General features: G+C 48.0%; 1 protein-coding gene across 2 annotated transcripts in view; it reads left to right on the plus strand.

Annotated features, from left to right (window-relative positions):
* The first annotated feature begins 60 nt into the window (after nt 1-60).
* The window catches only part of COPA (coat protein complex I subunit alpha), a 31,838-nt gene continuing 9,459 nt past the window's right edge, over nt 61-22,439 (plus strand). The window contains exons 1-19 of one of the 2 annotated variants that reach the window (XM_088151145.1): nt 61-204; nt 1,079-1,192; nt 2,133-2,206; nt 2,658-2,738; nt 2,925-3,001; nt 4,364-4,473; nt 7,303-7,412; nt 8,000-8,099; nt 8,747-8,882; nt 9,709-9,791; nt 10,519-10,669; nt 13,720-13,786; nt 14,817-14,892; nt 17,647-17,729; nt 19,199-19,338; nt 19,818-19,903; nt 20,548-20,686; nt 21,336-21,498; nt 22,036-22,182. In XM_088151145.1, coding sequence (XP_088007271.1) covers nt 165-204; nt 1,079-1,192; nt 2,133-2,206; nt 2,658-2,738; nt 2,925-3,001; nt 4,364-4,473; nt 7,303-7,412; nt 8,000-8,099; nt 8,747-8,882; nt 9,709-9,791; nt 10,519-10,669; nt 13,720-13,786; nt 14,817-14,892; nt 17,647-17,729; nt 19,199-19,338; nt 19,818-19,903; nt 20,548-20,686; nt 21,336-21,498; nt 22,036-22,182 — 1,977 coding nt within the window. In that variant the 5' untranslated portion in view covers nt 61-164. The remainder of the gene's footprint in view (nt 205-1,078; nt 1,193-2,132; nt 2,207-2,657; nt 2,739-2,924; nt 3,002-4,363; nt 4,474-7,302; nt 7,413-7,999; nt 8,100-8,746; nt 8,883-9,708; nt 9,792-10,518; nt 10,670-13,719; nt 13,787-14,816; nt 14,893-17,646; nt 17,730-19,198; nt 19,339-19,817; nt 19,904-20,547; nt 20,687-21,335; nt 21,499-22,035; nt 22,183-22,439) is intronic. The other variant, XM_088151144.1, reaches the window with a different exon arrangement.

A 22,439-nucleotide genomic window follows, 5' to 3' on the forward strand; every position in this document is an offset into this window, starting at 1 on the left:
GCGGGAGCGGAGGCTTGGGCTCGCCCTCCGCTAGGGGGCGGCGGACCCGCGCCTCTCTTCCCCTCTCTCTGGTACCCGGCCGGAAGAGGAAGGCCGGAAGAGACCGCCGGGACGGCAGCGGTGACGTGGAGGCGGCGGCTGAGGAGGCGACGGGGCGCCGCGCGATGCTGACCAAGTTCGAGACCAAATCGGCGCGCGTGAAAGGTACGCCGAGCCCGTGAGGGGCGGCCTGGGCGTCGTTGGCGGGGGGGAGCCTCGCTGCCGAGGGCGGCTGGCCTGCCCCGGAGGCGGCTCGCTTTAAAAACCGCTGTTGGGGCCCTGATCGCCCGTTCGTCCCTTGCCCTGGCGCGCCTGAAAGGGCAGTCGCGGTTCTCCTCAGGCCTCCCGGTTTAATCTTCGGCCGTTCGGGTTAAATCCCCCCCTGTCGCCCGCAGGGCGCCCAAAGAAGCCAGCTGCGATAACGGGACGGACAGCGCGTTAGATCCGACCGAAGCGGAGTTGACAGAGGGTGGAGCCCCTGATTGTCCCGCGCAGAAAGATTTTATTCCCTGCTGGGGGGCCCTGCGGTCGGAAGACCGCGTTCCCGGTTTTTCGGTTCGGTGCCAAAACGCTGCCTATCAATTTAATTATACATTTTAATAAATAAATGCTTATAAATAAATCCCTAGCACAGTATTCCACAGGTATCAAAGCAGGGGGAAGGTTGTGGGGTTGGGGCGTCAGGCGCGTCTGCAGACAGAAGCCGCTGCGTCTGGTTTGGCAAAGACGCGCCACGGATGGGGGTCTAAGAGTTCTCGTGGGCCAGATTCGTAAACCAGGTTAATCTGGGGGTGGGGGGCTCCGCTATCCCCCACCCGGCCTGGGTTGTGGGAATCCAACCTCAGCCAAGGCTTGGCACAATGTATAGGCAATACCAGCACTAATTTAAGGGAAAGGTTGAGCTGAGCAAGTTGGTTCATTCTCTTTCTTCGTAGAAAAGGTGTGCCGTATATTAAATGTTGTACAGGTTTCCTCTGGGCCCCGTGGAGGATAAGAACAGCAGCTGGCACCCAAGAAATGTCTTTATCTCTATTTTCAGGGCTGAGCTTTCACCCGAAGCGGCCTTGGATCCTGACGAGTTTACACAATGGGGTGATCCAGCTCTGGGACTATCGGATGTGCACCCTCATTGACAAATTTGATGAACACGATGGTCAGTGTGATCTGGTTATACTGGGTGCAGGCAAGCAGGGCCTGCTTTTCTCTAAAATATGAGAGGCTGCCATAATTTGCCGTGCAGCAAATTCTTATTTATTGATTTATACAATTTACACATTTACACAATTTACAGTTGTAAATTTACAACTATACAAATATGCTGCATTTTTTGCCTGTGTTTCTTTTTTAGTAACTTTTGTTATTATTCTTGAACACCGTTGCTTCCCATTCTCATTTTTTTTTTTTGTATTTTAATTTGACCTCTTTACTGTAGGAAAGAAATGCAAGCCACTCAGACTTCTGTTGGACTGCAACAGTATATAAGCCTCAATAAATAAATATGCTTTAGTTTTTGTTATTTTTTTACGTGGTATACTACTGATTACCAGAATTGATCAAACCAGTGAGAAACTTAACCATAACCCAAAGTTGTAATTTATAATAGATTTCCTCCAAGGGCTTTGTTAAAAAGCCAAGTTTAGTAGCTCTCCGAAAACATAGCATAATAGAGTTGTGGATAACCTGATTTTAAGATGAACTGTTTGTAAGTTATTCCAAAGAAGTAGGAATAGAATAGCCCCAATGTTCCTTGGGCCCTATAAATGATGCTCCCCAAGGAAAGGGAGCTGGAATCAACCTACCTTGCTGGATCTTATTGGATGGGACCAAGTCTATCCAAGATTAATTCTGCAGAAGAGGCAGAACTGGGGAAATAAAATATTGTAGGCAAAGAAGATACTATGGCAGATGAGTTTCATTCAGCAGAGGGAAGAAGTGATAAAGTGTGTGTCAGAAGAAAAAAAGAAAAATCAAAAGGAAATATTGCTGTTACAGCATTGAGTTAAGCACTCTTTCCTTTATTGAAAAGAAAGTGAAAAGCCTTAACCCTTCTCTGATTTCCCTGTGACTCACAGTATTTTATATTTGTTTTCTAGGACCCGTCAGAGGGATTGATTTCCACAAGCAACAACCGCTCTTTGTCTCTGGAGGGGATGATTATAAAATCAAGGTGATATTGGTGGTGGGGGCCAAAAAAGAAAACAGTGCCCAAGAAAGCTGCCCAAAAGAGGGGGAAAGGGACAGTGGGAGGTGTGCAGTACTTAAACAATGCATGATTTAGCTTTCCAAACTTCCTGCCACATGATGCAGGAGTGGGTAGTTGTTGCCTTGGGATGTAGTGAGATGGTTTATGAGAGGGTAGAATTCTTTAAAGATCTGTGGAGGGAAATAGGATGGTGGACTGATTGACCCTCTGAATTGACCTATTCAGCTGCTGCATGTTTGTCTTTCCCTTGACTATCTACCAAGATTGAGACAGACCCATAAGATGGAAGCGTAGGTAGAAGATTTCTCGACAGGCCATATGGAATCGGATGTGTGATCTGTAATTAATCAGATGAGGAAAAAACAGAGAGCAACCTAGGATTCACACCACTGATGCCTGCGTTTCTCTTCTCAAGGTCTGGAATTACAAGCTACGTCGTTGTCTCTTCACGCTGCTGGGGCACCTGGATTACATCCGCACTACCTTCTTTCATCATGTGAGTCCAGCTGAATGCTGCAGTCCTGTTTATGTCCTTTTCTCTGTGAGCTGAACTTTTGCAACAACCTGGGACATTTGTTCAGGGATTCAGAAACTGTAAGATGTTGTTAGGCCTGTTGCTCTGCCGAGGGTCCTGTTTGCCTGTCTGACAGAAAGAAAACTGTTGCGTGTCTCTTGTTTCTAGGAATATCCTTGGATCCTCAGTGCATCTGATGATCAGACCATCCGGGTGTGGAACTGGCAGTCCAGAACCTGTGTTTGGTAACCAAAAAACCCCACCTCGTTTCAGAGTTAAAAATGCGGCTCACAGACATTTGTCTTGCAAGGAGCCCCCCCCCCCCACCCCCGCGCCCGGCTTTTGTTGGTCACTGAGAGAAATTGGCTGATCCTAAACAGAATGCCTGCATGAGGGCAGAAACTGGTGAGGCTGAAAGTATGGCTATACAGAACTATTGGATTAATACAGATGTTGGGTGGCTCCTCTGCACGCGTATAGCTTTTTCAATATTTGCTACAAAAGCTGCTTGCCCAGCCATGCTCTGCAAGACTTCTACTGCTAGCTTCAGGCACCAGGCTGACTATTTGGAGAGAAGAGATTTATGGCCAGGTGTGGTGTGTTATTGAGTGCTATAAACATCTGTTAAGTAAATCCTATTGCTGCCATAGCTTTCCTGGAGCACCTTTTCAGTGTTCAGAGCTTGCAGGTATACATTTTCTGTACTGCAGCTGCTTTAAAGAGTAAGTGTGGTGGTTAGGTTCAGAATAAGATCAGAGAACACTGTTTGGACCTGAAGTTATTGGGACTCTCAGCCCAGCCACTGGCTTGGTTGTGCCCTGCACAAAGCTGTGATGAAGTTTGGCTTCATTTAGTGTGTTACGCCATCCCAGCCCTTGTGTTTTGTTATGTGTGATTTATGGCTTAGTATAGCGAGTGAATCTACATAGGGTTTATTCTGTAAATCACAGCTAAATGTGTCCCGAAGAGATAAATTGAGGGAGATGAGGGAAGAGCATTTTGCGAGTGGGCGGCCATGTAAATTGATTAATTGAATATACATATATACATATAAATCCCATACAAGTAATCTTAAGATCTGGTGAGAAGCCCCAGCGATACTGGAGATGGGGCTGAGATTGAGAACAATGGCTTGGTGTAACATTCATGTCCTTTCCCTCTGAATATGATGCTCCCTCTGCTTTCTGGAAGTGCATGGCTTAGGGTTCAGTCTGCTTTCCCAACCTGGTACCTTCCAGATGTGTCACATTTCATTTCCCAGAATCTATCCAGCATGGCTAACAGTTAGAGAAGAGTAGATTAGATGATCTGCAATAACAGAAGTGAATTCACTGGCCATGCATTTCTTCAGTACGTGTTTTGCTCGCAAATAGTTAACGCATTTTGTATTGTTGGAAGTGGTGTTTTCTGCCATACTGGAATGGCGTAAAAGGCCAGCTGTGCTATGCCATCTGTTCTCAGCCTTTGCAGGACGTTTAGGCCATAGAATGACAGCTAAGCTTCCTAAATACAGATGTGTAAATGAAAAGAACTTACGTTCTGTACTCATCATGATGTTGGTCTTGAATCTTGAGAGGACTCATCGCTGGATTTTGTCTTCTTCCTAGTGTATTGACTGGACATAACCATTATGTGATGTGCGCCCAGTTCCATCCTTCAGAGGACCTGGTAGTATCTGCCAGCCTGGACCAGACTGTGCGCGTTTGGGATATTTCTGGTGAGCTGCTCAGGTCAAGGGGGCTGTCCAGCAACAGGACTCTACTGAGAACTGCAGTTGATGAAACCAGAACATGACTGGAGTGAAAAAGCAGCAAGGGGAGAAGTGGACAGCAGAAGTGTAGCAGGCCCCCCAAATTAGGTGGAGGTGGGAGTTTTACTGGGCCTCATCTCTTGACTCTGTGGAAAGTGGTTGATGACTCCCTTGAACATCAGAAGATTTCTCACTGATTGTAGAAAGACCACTGTCCAGTTCCTGAGTAAACAGATTAAAACGAAGAAGGGGGAGAGGAATGAAATATGAGTTCAGACACTGGAGCAGTGCTTCTCAACCTTGGCAGGTTTAAGACATGTGGACTTCAACTCCCAGAATTCCCAGAAGGCTGGCTGGGGAATTCCAGAAGCTGAAGTCCACACGTCTTAAAGTTGCCAAGGTTGAGAAACACCGCGCTAGAGTGAAAAATAAAAAAAACGGGGGTGGGCAAACTAGAGTGGTGAGAGAAAGTTTGTAGACCTTTTAGGACTATCCCTGTTGTTCTGCGAGACAAAGTGTAATTGGAGCTTCCCATTAATACAAGTTCTGGTTAAATGGACAGTACACTTTTGAACAACATCAGCATCTGGTCCTTTGATCAGCAACTGTCCCCGGACTTGGACTGTGGTGCAGTCTTGTGGAAACAGAGCCTATAGGCCTTTTGGCTTTGAAATCCATTGCATCTGGAGGACGCTAGGATGAGGCAAGCTCTTGCTGAGAGGTGCAGAACTCTGATTAGAGGTGAGATCAGTTCAGGGTGTTGGAGAAGGGCCTGGGCTGGCTTCCCAGGGACACGTGAGCAACCATGATGCTCAGTCAATCCAATACGGGAACTCCCTCCATTTGAGAGGAAAAGAGCTTTAGCCCTCAGTGAGCTTGTCTGTGATCTGCCCACTGCTTTCTCAACTGCAGCTCTTGGCCAAGTAGGTTGCTGGGGTTTTGTGGCACACAATCGCAGATGACCCAGCTGTGTTGGGGGAGGGAGGGGGCGGAGAAGGGTCTGTGCTTGGCATGAGTTCATTGTCTCTTTTGCCAGCACCCATGCGGTGAGTTTTGCCTGCTCTCTCAGCAGAATCCAAACCCCCGAAATTGTTTCAAAGGCCTGGAAACGTTCCCAGTGTTTTTATGCTTTTGGAGTTGCTGACTTGATGCTTTCACAGCCTTCGCAACCCTGCTTGGTTCATCCAACAGTATCCGTACAGCAGCTCTTCTAGCAGGACGCTGTGGTGAAAAACAGACTGATAGAAGCTTGCTTTAATTTCAGCTCCTGGCTAAATATGGTTAGAAGCATCTCTTTTTGGCTGAGTCTCGTTTGTGCATCAGGACGGGGTGGGGGGGCACAGCCCAAGGCTCCTCTGCCCCCCAGGTCCTGTAAAGGTTACTGCCAATTTGTAACATTGAATGGGAAGGGGATTTTTGAAAACTATATGACGAGAGTCATTATATTCATGAGTTTCATTAACATTTAATGAAATTGAAGTTTTCATCCTGGCCTCATTTCCTTTTTGGGGTGTGGCTCCTGACATGCCGTTCAACAACCATGTGTGGTCCTTGGCCCCCCCTTTAGGCTATTTCATTATGAAATGAAGGGGCTGCTCCTGGATTCACAGCGCTGTGCACTACATTCTGAAGTCTCTTGATATTTCCAGAACTTTATGGCTGTCAGACCAATTGGAACATTCCAGTGGCCCATGTGGCAAGCCAGCTCCTCACTTCATTTGTAAGGCAATGTGGGGCGCTCTTGCTACTGCCGAGAGAGAGGGTGAACATAGCCAGTTTGGGTCTGGATTCCGGTTGCATTGTGCATGACAGAGTTGTATCATAACTATGAAGCCGTTTGCTTGTAAAACTAACAATGACTTTTCAGGATTTATAAAAGCACCTCTTCTAACTTCTGCATTCTTCTAATTCCAAAGTTGGTCCTTATCTTGAGTGCAATGGCATTTCAGCTGTAAAAGTAACAGGGCAGTTGACTTTAAAACCGAATGGCTGAACCTCTGTAGCTGTGTTCTTAACCAAGAGCATCTGTTCTGAAAATCGGGGCTGGATGTCATTCTGCTAGGCAGAGGGCTGGGAGGAGGGAGGACCTGGCAAACTAAGCATTTGAGGGAACAGTTCCCACAGAGGACTGCGCATAATGACAGGAGCCTGGCGGGGTGTGGCCCAACCCTCTCAGTCTGGTCTTTAATCTTCAGCTTCAGCCTGAGACTTTAGCATTGCTTTTAACTCCATCCCACTGTCAGGCAGGACTTCTGCATGCCTGGCTCATCGATCTCCCCTTAACAGCTGTATGCCAGTCTAATTTCCACAAGTCTTACTTGCATCTGCCCCTTTCTCTCTCTCCTCTCTCCCTCTCCCTCCCCGCTCTTCCCCACAACATGTCAAAGCTGGTTCATTCTGTGCGTGTTTCCCATTCCCTCTAGATTTGTGTAGTAACCCCAGAAATTTTCCATCTGTTGCTCAGTTCCTTGGATCTTTCTGAAAGCTTTCAATGACTTGGTTTCTCCAGGAGCAGGTATCTGTATTGTTCCTTCTACTCTTGACTAAGGTTCTTCCTTGAGCCTGGATCACCTTGGATTTGCAAATCACTTCTTGGAAGTGCCTCTGTCATACATTCACCCCACAATCAAGTTCATAGTAAACGCTTTCCGTCTTTTTTCTTATACAGTCCATGATATTTTTCTTCCTGGTCTGTTCTACTCAGAAAGAAAAGGTCCATCCTTCAGTTTTGTCACCTTTATTTATTAACCTGGTCTTTGCTTCCTCTGCCCCATGCACTCCTTCTCCTGCCTGAAGGCCTGAGAAAGAAGAATTTGTCTCCTGGAGCTGTGGAGTCCGAGGTCCGGGGAATCACCGGAGTAGATCTTTTTGGCACCACTGACGCTGTGGTGAAGCATGTCCTCGAGGTACTCTGGGATGTGGGTGGTGAGGAGGGTACCTTCCTGTCAAAATTTTTGGATCAAAAGTAGTTGTTGACTAGGGCCTCAGATCTCTTTTGAGTGACTTGACATTAGAGCCGGACCGCAGAGGCCTATCAGGAACCTATTTTGTAGAAGAGCATCCCCACGTGTAGCCTTTTGTGGAGTGAAAATAAGCTAAATGTCTTGGACTCCTTCTCCCATGGTCCCCTGTCATTGGCCATGCACCCTGGGTCTGTTGGAAGCAGAAGTCCAAAACTCCCAGCAGGCATCAGGGAAATGCTGGGCTTTGAAAGAAAGATTTGAGGCGGCCTTGAAGAATTGCTGTGGCAATTGCCTCTGGATATAAGAGGAAACAAGAGAGAAAGGATGGATTCCTTTGAAGCAGGAGGCAGCGATGGGCAGTAGTAGGCCACCTGCAGCCCCCAAATGTGGAGAGCTTCAGGTTGAAGAAAGCTGGTCAGATTCTAGTGATGACAGGAAGGTGGCAGCGGTTGTAGTAAACTGCTTTCACATCTCATTTTCCAGCATGCTCCCCAACCCACACCCTTATTTTAAAACTCTCCTTTTTTTAGGGACACGATCGTGGGGTAAACTGGGCAGCTTTCCACCCCACCATGCCTCTCATCGTATCAGGGGCTGATGATCGGCAAGTCAAGATTTGGAGGATGAACGGTAAACAACTCTCCATTTTTGCAAGCTGCAAAACGTAAGAGCCAAGATCAGCGGGCACATCTGCCCGTCACCAGTCAGCTGAGCTGCTCACCTTGTGGTCTCAAGACAATCCAAGGACTTTGGCATTCCACAGCAGTGTGTGTGAGCCCTGGCCCGCAAAGGAGGAGGACTGAGCTGCTGCAGAACAGATCTGATCGGGGGCTGGTGGGAAAAACCAGATGCTGCAGAATTCACTTTCTGCTTCTCAAAAGCTTATAGCAGGGTTCCTCAACCTCAGCACCTTTTAAGGTGGGTGGACTCAACTGCTGGCTGAGGAATTCTGGGAGTTGAAGTCCACCCATCTTAAAGTTGCTGAGGTTGAGGAACCCTGGCTTATAGGAACCAGTTAGATCGTGATTCGGATTGTGCTACTGACTTGAAAACATGGAAGGAAGATGCTCCAGCCTAAAAATCATCATTCTCTTGTATGTGATCCAGGGTTTAGAATTGCTCACAGAAACAGCAGGCAGGACAAGGGTTCATTTGTCTCCTGCCAGAGCCACTCACTGCAGCTTCCCAGCCATGGAGCATCGGTGGCCCTGTTTGCTTTTCCCTGAAGGTCCTCGGCATCTGCTCCCTGCTCACAGTTGCCCTTCCTTTCCCTTTAGAGTCAAAAGCCTGGGAGGTGGACACCTGCCGCGGCCATTACAACAACGTCTCCTGCTCTGTGTTCCACCCCCGGCAGGAGCTCATTCTCAGCAACTCAGAGGACAAGAGCATCCGAGTCTGGGATATGTCCAAACGGTAAGCACCCGTTGGATCTTGGCCCTATTGCTCCCCCTGCCCGCCCCCAAGTGGAACCCCAAGTGCTGAACCACCAAGTGGTGCTCAGGTGGCGGTGAACAGGAAGATTGGGGGACTTGTGGTGCTTATAAATATTGGCTGCTTTTTCAGTCTTATGCTGGGGCATTACAAGTACGTACTTCACGTGGAATAGAAGTCTGAATTCACTGGATTTTGGAATGGGGGGCTGTGTGCTTATTTTTCCTAAAATCTGGCTCAGCAGAGCTGCTGTTACTTTCCACCACTGGCATTTTTTCACTTGGTTTCGGTCTTTCTTTCTGATTGCACACCTCACTCACTTTTTCTCTGCAAACCCATGGAGAGGCACATTAGGTTTTTTCCTAATTTTCTCTCTATGGTAATAGCGCTGTGAGGTCAGTTGGGCTGCAAGCAGCTGGCTCAGATTCCCCCAAGGAGCCCCATAGTTGAGCAGGGACTTGAATCTAGGTCAATATTTCTCAAACTTGGCAACTTTAAGATGTCTGGACGTCAATTCCCAGAATTCTCCAGCCAGTGGGAATTCTGGGAATTGAAGTCCAGACATCTTAAAGTTGCCAAGTTTGAGAAATACTGACCTAAATCAAGCTTCAGCACTTTAATCCTGAGACTACATTGGCTTTTAAGACTGGTGTAATAATTCCCCCATGGAACTGGAGGTGTCAATGTATGACCCATGGACTTTTTTTGTCCACATTCCTCACCCCTGGGTTTTATGCATCCCTGCGTTTCAAGCAAAACAGTTCACTGGCCATTTGTTTTGTATTTCTCTGCTTTCTGCCCTCCCCAGCACGGGTGTTCAGACCTTCCGCAGGGACCATGACCGCTTCTGGGTGTTGGCAGCACACCCGAATCTCAACCTCTTCGCTGCAGGTAAAAGGATCTGGGTGTGGTCCTCATCTGGGGCCGAAGGATGGGCTTTTCGGGGGAGGGCCCTGAAAGGGTAATCCAGGGGTTGGCAACTTTTTTGCCCCACCTCATCCCCACCTTACTAGAATCTCACCCTATCACACCCATCGCATAAAATAAAAAAAGGGGGTGCGTATGGTTTTGTCCAGTCATCCACAAGGGTGTGACTCTGATTCTCTGGACTCCATCATTGCTGATGGTGATCCCAGTGCCTTCCCTCTGGGTGACTGGGACGAGAACTGAGGCACCACTGAGGGAATCCTCCATCGAGCTCTCTGTTCTTTCCACGCTGTCGTTTGGTGGCCTAGGAAGGCTTCCCTTTGCCCAGCAGTTGCTCCTCTGTTGACCTGCTGATCTTTTCAGTTTGGTTCCTTAAATTGTGGTTGGGTGGGGCTTTGGATGTGTAAATAGGAAAACAGTACGTTACCGAAGATAACAAGTCTGACGTAAATGAACGAGAGTCAGTGATTTGGTTCATATTTGCTGCTCCAGTTTCAATATTCCCTGAGGATTTTCAGATCTTCTTGTTCTTCTTTGCGATCGCCACAGTTCTGTTCCAAGAGTTCTATTCAGTTCTATTCTATTTTGCCAGAATCATTCATTAAACCTGGTTTAATGAAGCTTCTTGCATTCATGGTGTAAACCTGGTAGAACTGCCCTTCTAGAACTTCTCTGCTCCTTTGTTGTCCAGGCCACGATGGAGGCATGATAGTCTTCAAGCTGGAACGTGAGAGGCCCGCTTATGCTGTGCATGGGAACATGCTCTACTATGTAAAGGACCGCTTTCTTCGCCAGCTGGACTTCAACAGCTCCAAAGATGTGGCAGTGATGCAGCTGAGAAGGTGAGGGAGTGTCCTTCCTTCCTTCCTTCCTTCCTTCCTTCCTTCCTTCCTTCCTTCCTTCCTTCCTTCCTTCCTCCCTCCCTCCCTCCCTCCCTCCCTCCCTCCCTCTCTATCTCTCCTTCCTTCCTTCCTTCCTTCCTTCCCTCCCTCCCTCCCTCCCTCCCTCCCTCCTCTCTATCTCTTCTTCCTTCCGTCCTTCCTTCCCTCCCTCCCTCCCTCCCTCCCTCTCTATCTCTCCTTCCTTCCTTCCTCCCTCCCTCCCTCCCTCCCTTCCTTCCTTCCTTCCTCTCCCTCCCTCCCTCCCTCACTATCTCTCCTTCCTTCCCTCCCTCCCTCCTCTCTATCTCTTCTTCCTTACTTCCTTCCTTCCTTCCTTCCTTCCTTCCTCTCCCTCCCTCCCTCCCTCCCTCCCTCCCTCCTCTCTATCTCTCCTTCCTTCCTTCCTTCCTTCCTTCCTTCCTTCCTCCCTCCCTCCCTCCCTCCCTCCCTCCTCTCTATCTCTCCTTCCTTCCTTCCCTCCCTCCCTCCCTCCTCTCTATCTCTCTCTCCTTCCTTCCTTCCTTCCTTCCTTCCTTCCTTCCTTCCTTCCTTCCTTCCTTCCATTCCATTCCATTCCATTCCATTCCATTCCATTCCTTCCTTCCTTCCATTCCATTCCTTCCTTCCTTCCTTCCTTCCATTCCTTCCTTCCATTCCATTCCATTCCTTCCATTCCTTCCATTCCTTCCTTCCTTCCATTCCTTCCATTCCTTCCTTCCATTCCATTCCATTCCATTCCATTCCATTCCATTCCATTCCATTCCATTCCATTCATTCATTCCATTCCATTCCTTCCTTCATTCCATTCCATTCCATTCCATTCCATTCCATTCCATTCCATTCCATTCCATTCCATTCCATTCCATTCCATTCCATTCCATTCCATTCCATTCCATTCCATTCCATTCCATTCCATTCCTTCCTTCCATTCCTTCCTTCCATTCCTTCCTTCCTTCCTTCCATTCCTTCCTTCCTTCCTTCCTTCCTTCCTTCCTTCCATTCCTTCCTTCCTTCCTTCCTTCCTTCCTTCCTTCCTTCCTTCCTTCCTTCCTTCCTTCCTTCCTTCCTTCCTTCCTTCCTTCCTTCCTTCCTTCCTTCCTTCCTTGCCTTCTGCCCCCATTTAGTACAGAGGAGGGGCGTTCTCTAGCCCCAAGGCTGTGTGGAACTTCTACATCCTTTCTTTTACACTCCTCACGACTGCCTGTGACCATAATTGGGCCTTGGGGTCAAGATGAGTAGAGTTCCCAGTTGCTGAGATATAGAATACTGCAGTTCTGATTGCTACTTGATTGTTCTATTGTAACTTTTAATGAGCTGTGTTGCTTGTATTGGTTGATGATGGCTTTTCTTTCTTCAGAGTCACATGGTCTGAACTGGGTGACCATGCTTTAATAAATAAAGAGAATAATTGCCATCTTGAGATGGGAAAGACATGAAAATAGTAATAGATTGCTTTGACTCAGAATGAAGATGACCCTCAAATCAAATCAAATCTTTATTACGGTCAAAGACCAGCATAAAAGATGAGCCTGGATTTAAGACAGTTTCTTCCAAAAGAAAGAACGGACAGACAAAAAAATTATAAACCCAGACAAAAGTGCTGTGTAATATTATGTATGACTGCTAGATAAAATTGACTTAAAGTAAGCTATGTCATTTATAAAATGAATTGCTCCACATCTGCCTATAACCCTAACCCTAACCCTAACTGGATGAAGATAAAGGGAAGGGAAGAGGTAACTGAACAGAGAAGGAAACAAGCACAGCTCTGCGAAGACATCACCAAAGGGTTAAATTCGCCAGGCAAGCATCTCCAGTCAAACGATAATTTACTGTATCTTCAGAGGCATCTGTATTTTCAGCATCTGTACTTCTTTTTCTGTCGGTTTTCACACCCTTGCTATTTGCAACTAATTATTTTAGGGGGTGGGGGGAGGGACCAAATCTTCCTATACAGTAAGTTCTAAAACAGGGCATAATGGGGTTTTTAAAAAACATTTTCCATGAAGCCATAGGAAAAACTACTTTTAAAAGCGGGGGAGGGAGGGAGTGTAGGAAACATTTCAATAAACGCAGCGCTTATTAAATTTAAATTTATTTGATCAACTCAGGTGGCAGCACATAGCCATTACTGGCTGATCTGGGGGAAAAAAACTAGCAGAATCATGGTTGAAAGTTGATACTGAAAATAAAAACCATGCATTTTGTTGTAAGCAAAACAAAACGTGTTATTGAGACAGAAACAGTCTCATGCAGTCACAAGAGGGGACTAGCAGTAGTAGCACTAGATTAAACTTTGTTATACCACTGAAAACATTGAATTCTACAACATACCACCAAATTACTGTTCCTTAAGGCTTAATTAACTCTGAATCTTACATAAATCTTCACAGTATGCAGTTTGTATGTGAGATGTTGTCTGGAGAAGGCATGCTATTCCTCCCCAAAGCAAAAAGCCCAGAATTTCTGCTTTCTCCTTTAGGGGAAAAACCCTGTCCTCTGGGCAGTGGGGAGGCAGGGCTGTATTCCCCAGTTTTTTCCCTGAACCTTTTCATCTCTGGATTGCTGTAGAAATCCTGAGAAGGTGGCAGCTGAAAGGAAATCAGGGTGGATCAGACTGGAGGAATAGCAGACGCTTAAGCGGCTCTGAGTAGACAGATGGGAACCCAGCTGGGCCTCCAGGCTGGCTGCTTGCCCCCAGTCCTCTTCCTTGGCCAAGGGAAGATGCCCTGTCCGGGGCAGTTGCGCTCCACCCCTTCTCAGTCCTCTGCTCGGGAAGTGGTCACCAGGAGCAGCCAATAAACTGGGGGGTGAGAGCACAGGTTCTTGAAGGATTGTTGCTGGTGGGGAGGGGGCATTTCCCCCACCAGTCATGCCTGGTGCAGTGCCAAGTGCTTCAGGCAGGGCTGCTTGGCCCCGGGGTCTTTGGAACTTGGGCCCTTCTTCTGACTTGCCAAGGCTCTCAGCCAGAGCGGGCTCCACGCCTGACCTTCCTCTTCTGTCTTCTGCAGTGGCTCCAAGTTTCCCGTCTTCAACATGTCCTACAACCCTGCTGAGAACGCAGTGCTCCTCTGCACGGTAGGCAGAAGCCCAGTTGGACTAGGCGGAGGGGTTGTCGAAAGGCAGAGCGGGGAAGGGGGAAGCAGAGCAGCTGCTGCTGACTTCCACGGCTGTCTCAGCCAGGAGCAACCGTGATGGAAAAGTCATATTCTTTCATGGAGGGTTGGGAGGGATACCGTTGGTTGTAGACAGGTGTGAAAAATCTCTCTGTGTAAGAAGATGGAGATCAGGGGCTCTTTTGTTCTGCCCTTGTTCTGAATTTGCAGTATGTTTCTCTCTTCCTTCTTTCCATTCACTGTTCCCTCCCCATCCTTATAAGTTGCAGCAAGGCAACCGGGCTGTTCCAGTTTTTTCTCCACCTCCACCCCAAGGCATTTTTCCCAGCCGAGTGTCATTCCTGCTGCTTGCAGAGGCTTAGCCTGGAATTCTGGGAGTTGTAGTCCATCACATTCAGAGGACACCAGACTAGAGAAGACTATGTGTACGGTGTTCCAGATGCAAGCATGTGCATTGCATCGAGCCCTGACTGGGTCGCGATTCCATCCAGGATGCTTCAGGCTCCAGATCCATGGCTGGATCCACATTCTTGCCTTCAGGTGGACTGCAGTTGAGAGGGAAAAAATCTGTTCCAGAATAGGGTTTTGAAAGAAATCTCTCTCCTGGGAACAAATTTGCCCTGGATCCTGCTGGGAGCCGAGGTTTATCTTTCCTGGAAATAGTCTGCAGTGAGGAGGATGGATAGGGTTGTTTTGCTTTCTAATCCTTGTTGAGGGGGGCTGTTTATCCATTTATTGGACAAGGTCCAATAAATGGATAAATGGGGTCAGGCTTTTTAAAGGTATAAGATGCACCCACCGTTTTCAAAAGTTACGTAATGTAACTTTTATTCTCAAATCCAAGTAGGTGAAAATTCCTGTACGACAGATAATAAATCATTACGGAAATAGAGAAGACTGCAAACCTCCCATAGAAATGCCTGGTCTGTCCATCCCTCATCGATTGAAAGCCTAACCGAGAGTCATACATTGCTGCTGTTTTCTCTCCACAGAGAGCTAGTAATCTGGAGAACAGCACCTACGACCTGTACACCATTCCCAAGGATGCCGACTCCCAGAACCCAGATGGTAAGCCTTGTGTGCGATGCATGGTTTTTTTCCTCCTCTGCTCCCTCGCCAAAGGTTTTCCTCTCCCCCGATCCTGGGGAGCCCAAATGAGATTGGCAGGCCCTTTGACTTGAAAAATTCATGCCTGTCTCTTGTTTTTACAGTCGGAAATATATATTTTATAAATCAGTTATTAGAAGCTCTCCATCCTGTCTCTTCACCCAGCAGGCTGTTCCGCTGGCTTGCTTCCCTTGATGGATTTCTTAGCAGAGCAGCAAATCTATCCCAGGCAGGCCTGGATGCTTTCGAGGCGGCTGTAAAAGTGCCCAGTGTTCATTTTCTCCCTCTTGGCAGATTCCTGATCAAACTTGCGCTGTCTGCAAATCAAAATGAGTTGCTGGAACTTCTGCCTAATCAGCACGCCATTTCACCAGGGAGTTCAAATTCCACCTGGGTCCCCCCTGCCTCTGACGTCACAGCAGTAAACGCCGCTGCAAGGGGCTGCTGCGAGCCAGGCCAGCCGTGATCGCCCCCCTTCACGGGTTTAGAAAATTCAGTCCTGCTGCTGGCTGTCCTTGGCCATCAAGGAGGGGCACTGTGGTGCTTCTCCCGCCCACCCACTCTCTGTGTGAAGGCACAGAACCTCTTCTTCTTTTTTCTTTTTTTCTTTTTGCATGCTGGCCTTGCTCACAGCAAACTGCAGGTTCTGGCACAGGGTTTGAGAGTGCTTTTGAACCTCATTCCTATCCTGTGGTGATCGTGGCATGCATGAAATGAATGCTTGGCCAGATTCAAACAGGGCAGATGCCAGCTCCTTCCCCCTTCAGTCTGAGGCTGAGCAAATCAATTCCGTTGCTCCGGTTATGAAAAATAGCAGAGGTCTTCTCTTACAGTCTCTCTCTTGCGGTTTGAAGCAGCCCAAAGTCTCAGCCAGGGAAGTGACTGGTAGCGGAAAAGACTCAGATTATTCACAACTGCTACCTGATTTTTAACCCTTTGAAATGCCATGTGGGGGTGGTACCAGAGCAAAAACTTAATTCAAATGAAAGTAAATTAAATGAAATTAATAAGTTCGCTCCCTTGATATTTAACCCGTCAATGTCCTTCTGGAAAGGCGTTGCCCAGAACTGTACACAATACTCCATGTGTCTCAGCAGTGCAGAGTAGAGGGGAATAAAGTTCTTCTAATGCAGCCCTGACCTGCATTAGCCCTTTCAACAGCGGTCTCCTGCTGCTGGTTCATGTTCATCTTGTCAGTGGCCACACCTAGCAACTTCTCATTCAAGCTGTAAATTCCCCCATGTTGTCCAGGTGCCTCATATTTTTCCTCCCTAAATGTAGTAACATACATTTTTTTCTGTTGAAGGACATCTTGTTCTTCTCAGCCCAGGCTTCCAACCTATCCAGATTCTAATTTTATGCAATTTTGTTCTCCCATCCTGGCTGTTGGCCAGTTTTGCCAGTTTTCTATGATTCCCAAGTATGTCCATAAGCAGCCCATCAATTTCATCATCCAGATCATTAATAAAAATGTTGGATGCTCAGTGTAGAACAGTGTTTTTCAAACTTGGCCACTTTGAAGTGTGGGGACTTCAACTCCCAGAAGTCTATGCTGGCTAGGGAATTGTAGGAGTTGAAGTCCCCACATCTTAAAGTGGCCAAGTTTGAAAAACACCGATGAAGAGCCATGAATGCCAACTCTCTGAGTGCAGTTATCCAGCCGGTTGTTGGCCCACCTCATAGCAGTGCGATCCAAACCCCATTTGTCAATGATAATGTCGTGTGGAACCTTCTCAAAAGCCTTGCTGAAATTCAGGTAGATTATGTCCACAGCGTTCCCTTGTCCACTAAATAAGTCATGAAGGAAAAAATGCTACAAGGTTGTTATTAGAAGCTCTTCACCCAGGTTTTGGGCTAGGATAGAAACAAGCCCAACAAATGTAAGGACATGCGGGAGCCCTTGCAATGTTGCGGCGCTGTGCTTGGGATTGTTTTATTTGTTCTATTTTATATTATTGATGCCACCTAGGCTTATCTTGTATAAGATAGGCAGTCCTGTAAGTTTCTAAATAAATATTAAATCAGTTGTTAAGTGCTTAAAGACTCAATTGTACTTGGCCTCTTGGAAGTTTCTGAAGAAGAATTAGGTGCATACTTTTAAAAAGCATTTTTTTAAGGAAAGGGAAATCAACCACCAGCTTCCTTTTAAAGCCGTTGTTGGTGAAAATCTCTCTGTTCAGCTGCTATATTTTGAAGAGAGCCATCCTAAGAGCTGGCTTACCCTGACTTCTGCCTCCATCCTGCATGTGCACATTGAAGGGCCGGTCGCTGCTTTCTTCCTGCTGGAGGGTTCAGAAGGGGCTTGGGTTGCTGACAGAGCTGCTCTCAGTGCAGGTTTTCCTCTGTGCTTCAGAGGGAGGCCCCAGGTGTTGAAATGCAGGTTGCAGGGGTGGAGGAAAGCTCTCTTTGGACCTAGGGACCCCGAGGGCTCCCTTGGCTTGGCTGCAAAGCCATCACTCGTTAGCCTGATAGAACAGCTTGTCGTTCAGGATGGCTGTTCTGTCCTGCGCCAGACCATAATGGCGCTTCCCCTCCAGGCTTCGTCTCTGTGGTTGCCATTTTAAGGATCCAAGGCGGGGGAGAGAGGCATGCGGTGGCGGGGGGGGGCTGGATTTTATTTGCAGCCTGAAATTAGATGGCATTGAGTGAGGGTGGAGGCCGCAGCGACGCTGGGGCCAACCCTGCCTTACCGCTTGCTTCTGGCTTGCCTTCCAGCTCCGGAAGGGAAACGTTCCTCTGGGCTGACAGCTGTGTGGGTCGCTCGGAACCGCTTTGCTGTCTTGGATCGGATGCACTCGGTAAGGCCCGAGATCCTGGGGGTGGCACCCTTCCTCATGGACAGAGCACTGGCTCCATCCTCCGTACAAGTATCAGCTTCTCCCACATGACGCTGGGACTTGCTTGACAGCCTCAGAGGGAAAAGCTCAGCTTTAGAAAGCAGGAAAACCGAAGTGAAGGAGGGCTGAAGCCCAGAGTGATGCGCTCACTGTTCTGCTAGCACACTTGGTGAGATCTAAAGAGTGGAGGCAAAGATGCAGATTTAGTGCAAAACTGGCTGAGTCCGTGTACTCCCAAAGCACAGATCAGTTAGGGTTCCCACGCCTCTCTATCTTGCCTTCAATGAACAGACCCCTTGAGGGAGCCCCTGAGGAAAAGAGGCGAACATCTCAGATGGGACCACTCGCATGGGTGCAGTGGGGGAATCAGCCTCTTCCAAATCCATCACTTCCAGCTATCATTACCAGTGGTTCCTGGATGAGGGGGATTGTAGTCTGTAACATCTGGGGACAACTGGACCAGAATGTGGTAGTTTTTCCTGGGAGACCAGCAGCCAAGCCACCTTTTAGGGCAACGGGAGGGGGCACAGAACCAAGTATGCTGCTTTGAGCTCCTTGGGGAAAGGAGGGGATGATCAATTTTAAAAATAAGAATTAAGGAGGCATAAGAGAGTCCATTAAGATGTGTGTGCTTCAACAGGGATGGGAAAAGTGGTTCCCGGTAGCTTGATTTCTCTGTGCGCTGCTCTGAACTTTAGTTTTCGTGGGCCTTAATTAGGCTTTCATTTCACAAATGAATTGGGAAGTGTGTAGCACTTCTTGATAGTTAAGTGTTTGTGTACCTTTTAGCTCTGCAAAATAGGCTAATGTCTTCTGGTGGACAGTGTGTCTGGGTAATGCCTTGCTAAAGGCTGTCTCAGCAATTCATAGCAGAAGTGAGCCTTGGACTAGGACAGAGTTTTCCGCTCTGGGCCTCTTCCAGAAGCGAGGATTTCAACTCACAGGGTCCTTAGCAAGGTCAAGCTGGTTGGGGAATTCCAGGGGCGAAAGTCTTGACGTTTCAAAGACATTTTCCCCTGTGTCTCTCAGCCACAGTGTTCTCCCCCCCAGCCATGGTTTTATTGCCTGCTGGTAAGGTGTCCCTCCAGAACCATTCGGGTGGGATGGTTCGAATCCAGGTGTAAAGAAAAAGATGCCGAGAAACAGCTCTGGGTCAGACCTTGCTACTTCTGCATTTGAGACTCATGGTTTGGCCCAGGTATTGTGGGAGCCCAGCCGTCGTCTCAGCACGTCCTGGGACAGCGTAAACCTTGTGGGTCACTGAAGGTTCCATGAATGCGGCTGTTGGGTTTTGCTTCCCTGAGTTTATGGTCAGTGCATTGCGTGCTCTGCGGAGCCTTGTGTGTGCAAAAGAGTTTCTCCTGCTTTTCTTGCCTTCTGTTTCTACTGCGTGATCGTGCTCACGTTCTTAATCTGCCCAAACTTGGCAGATCCTGATTAAGAACCTGAAGAATGAAATCACTAAGAAGGTTCAAGTCCCCAACTGTGATGAGATTTTCTACGCTGGCACAGGGAATCTCTTGCTGAGGGATGCAGACTCCATCACCCTCTTTGACGTTCAGCAGAAACGGTAAGCCTTCCAGCAGGATATAATCTGACCTTTGAAGGGGAAAGGCAGTGACATCAGTTGCCTGAGCTCCTGATAGTCCCCTGGTTTTGACAGTTTAAGGGGGTAGGTTAGTTAGCAGCGCATCCTAAAGCCCAAAGAGCTTGCTGCTAAACCTTGTCAGGGCAAGCAGGATTCCTTGCCTGCTTCAGTGGGGAAGCAGGAAGGCCCGCCATCTGGCCAGAGCTGGTTCAGTGTCCTTAAAATACCAGCAGTGTGTGCCTTTGAGCGTCAGGCCTGGCCATGGGGACGATCAGTATGCAGGGAGTTGTGCTTGGTCTGTAGAGAGAGATGGAAAAGGTTTGTAGTGGGCAGAAGAAGAGTTTAGCTGCCCGAGACCCAAGATTTACTTCACAGTAATGAGGAAACAGATGCTCTTTGCTTCTCCTGGTAAGGGAGAGAAGGATACGCTCCTGTACTAAGAGTGCCTTCTGACCTTGCAGGACCCTGGCTTCGGTTAAGATCTCCAAGGTGAAATACGTCATCTGGTCAGCAGACATGTCCCACGTGGCTCTCCTGGCAAAGCACGGTAAGAGGAGGCCTCGTGTGCCTCTTGGCAGCCAGGCTCGATCCAGCTACACTTTGCGGCCTGGCAGGCCCACTCAGAAGGCTGTAGCACAAGGGCTGGGATAGGTTTAACGCTGTCGTTCCAAATGAATTTGTTGCTGGTTCAGTGACCATTTTGGATTTGGGATCTGTCAAAACAGTTACGAGGAGCTTCATTTTTAATGGCTTTGTCTACCGTTCCCCTGGCTTCTCAGCATAAAGGTGAGGGGATTTTGACCCCCATCCGAGCAAGTCAAGGAACCATTATTGCCCATTGCAACTGGCACCCATTCCCTCCACTGGTGGTTTGCTTCTTTGTTTTTGCATTACTGATCTCCCACCTGACTTCTTAAAAATAACAGGAATGAAAATAATATTATTCTTATAGGATGAACCCACCTTAGTTGGATCCAACCCAGTTATTATTCTCTGGCCTGTAAGTGGCTAGAAATCTGCCTTCCGTTCCAGATTGCCGGGCCTCAAGAACTCTTGGCCAACCTGGCCGAAAGCTCTGGGGGAGCAGCAGATGGGGAAGACCGCTTTGGGCACGACCACCCCATCAGATGCTTGGCTTCAGTGGGTTGCTGCTCTTGGGAATGATCTCTCCATGTGGGTTTTCCCCCCCAGCGATCATGATCTGCAACAGAAAGCTAGAGTCGCTGTGCAACATCCATGAGAACATCCGGGTCAAGAGCGGGGCTTGGGACGAGAGCGGCGTCTTCATTTACACCACGAGCAACCACATCAAATATGCTGTCACCACCGGGTAAGTGCCCTGCGCAAAGAGTGTGCGGCCCCCAGGCTGCCTTCCTCTCTGTAGTCCCCTGAAGCAGCATCTCCCAACTTGGTTCCTTCCAAGTAGCCCCACTGGCTGGGGATTATGGGTGTTGGGGGGTACTGTTCTAAGACTGGGATAGAAAATTGTAGCCCGTATAGGTATGCAGCCTGATTTCCAGTCCAGTTTTATCCAGGTTTGGGAGCAGGGAGTTTATTGCATATTCCCAAGATTTAAGGCCTCGCTTTCACTGCTTTAAAAAAAAACAAAGAACTTTTTCATTTTGCCCCTTCAGATTTACCCCAAAGGTAGATATTTTGCCTCTGTCCAGTCTAGTGACTTCATGATATCTGTGCCAAACTCTTGGGGCCAAGTTCAGCCTCCAGACACAAAGAAGTTGCCCGCTCTGTGGCATGCTGGAACACTGGTATAAGCCAAAAGGTTAAAGTTATTTGCAGTCTCAGCTTACTTGATGTCTAAACACGTTTGCTAAGAAATGGGATAATGGGTTCTGTGCAGAACGGCGCTCAAGAATCCTTTGTGTCCTGCCACTTGCAGGAAGCGTGGCTCATTTCCCTACGGGAGAGGTTGTCCTTCCTCTCTCTTCACGCCAACTGATTTCTTCACTTCCTCCTTCTAGAGATCATGGGATCATCCGCACGCTGGATTTGCCCATCTACGTGACACGAGTGAAGGGGAACAATGTCTACTGCCTGGACCGGGAGTGCCGGCCCCGCGTCCTGACCATTGATCCGACTGAGTTCAAATTCAAGCTGGCGCTGATCAATCGGAAGTATGATGAGGTGGGTTGGTGTGAGGATGCTGGTCCTGTAGAATTTGCCTTTTTCCCTTCCACCCCGTAGTCTTTCCATTGGACTGTTTTGGTGACTCACAGGACTGTTGTGCAAAGGAGAAAGGGAGAACCCAGATAAGCTGCCTTGGGCTCCTGGAGAAAAGTCAGAATATAAGTCTAACAAACAACATAAATGGATACGTTAAAGAATGACTTTGGGGGTGATAATTATATCATTAGAATTAAGGATTTTAAGTCCCTCTACTACATGGCCAAACCAGGAATTTATTTTAGGACTAGAACCAATTTCCCTCTCCCGTCACACAAAATACACTCCTGGGTTCTTGACCAAACTTCTTTTGATCACCATAGCGTAATTTGGAAGGAAAAGGCAAGTGGGATTTTTTTTTTTGCTCGCTGTATTAAACTATCTGAAGGGACAGACTCTTGGTGGATCTGCAAATAACCCACCCGTGATCCCAGTTTAGTGAACGAAATCCAGAGCCACTCCTTATTGAGGAGAGCCTTACTTTTTCACTCTCGGAAGGTCCTCCATATGGTGCGTAATGCGAAGCTTGTGGGGCAGTCCATCATCGCCTACCTCCAGAAGAAGGGCTACCCTGAAGTTGCTCTGCATTTCGTGAAGGATGAGAAGACTCGGTTTACCCTGGCCCTGGAATGTGGCAACATTGAGGTGAGGTTCTGCGCAGTTGTCCTCCAGTCATCTCCAAGGACAAATTGAGGACGGTCGTAAAAGGCAGAGGGTTCGCAGGTTCTCTGTTCCCATGCCATAAAGATTCTGGCCTATGGAGAGCGGGCAGCATTCCAGTTTGGGGCTTGCGCAAGCAAATTATCCAGCTGGAATTCAAACACTCAAAGCTCTGCTTTGCGTTCGAACTTGGAATCCTAATTTGGTGTTCCTCAAAAGGCCAGGATCTGTAAGCTGTTAAC

This window comes from Python bivittatus, unplaced genomic scaffold (genome assembly GCF_059951505.1).
Source record: "Python bivittatus isolate LINGU-HERP-01145 unplaced genomic scaffold, Pbiv_v1 ctg000660_np1212, whole genome shotgun sequence".
Classification (NCBI taxonomy): domain Eukaryota; kingdom Metazoa; phylum Chordata; class Lepidosauria; order Squamata; family Pythonidae; genus Python; species Python bivittatus.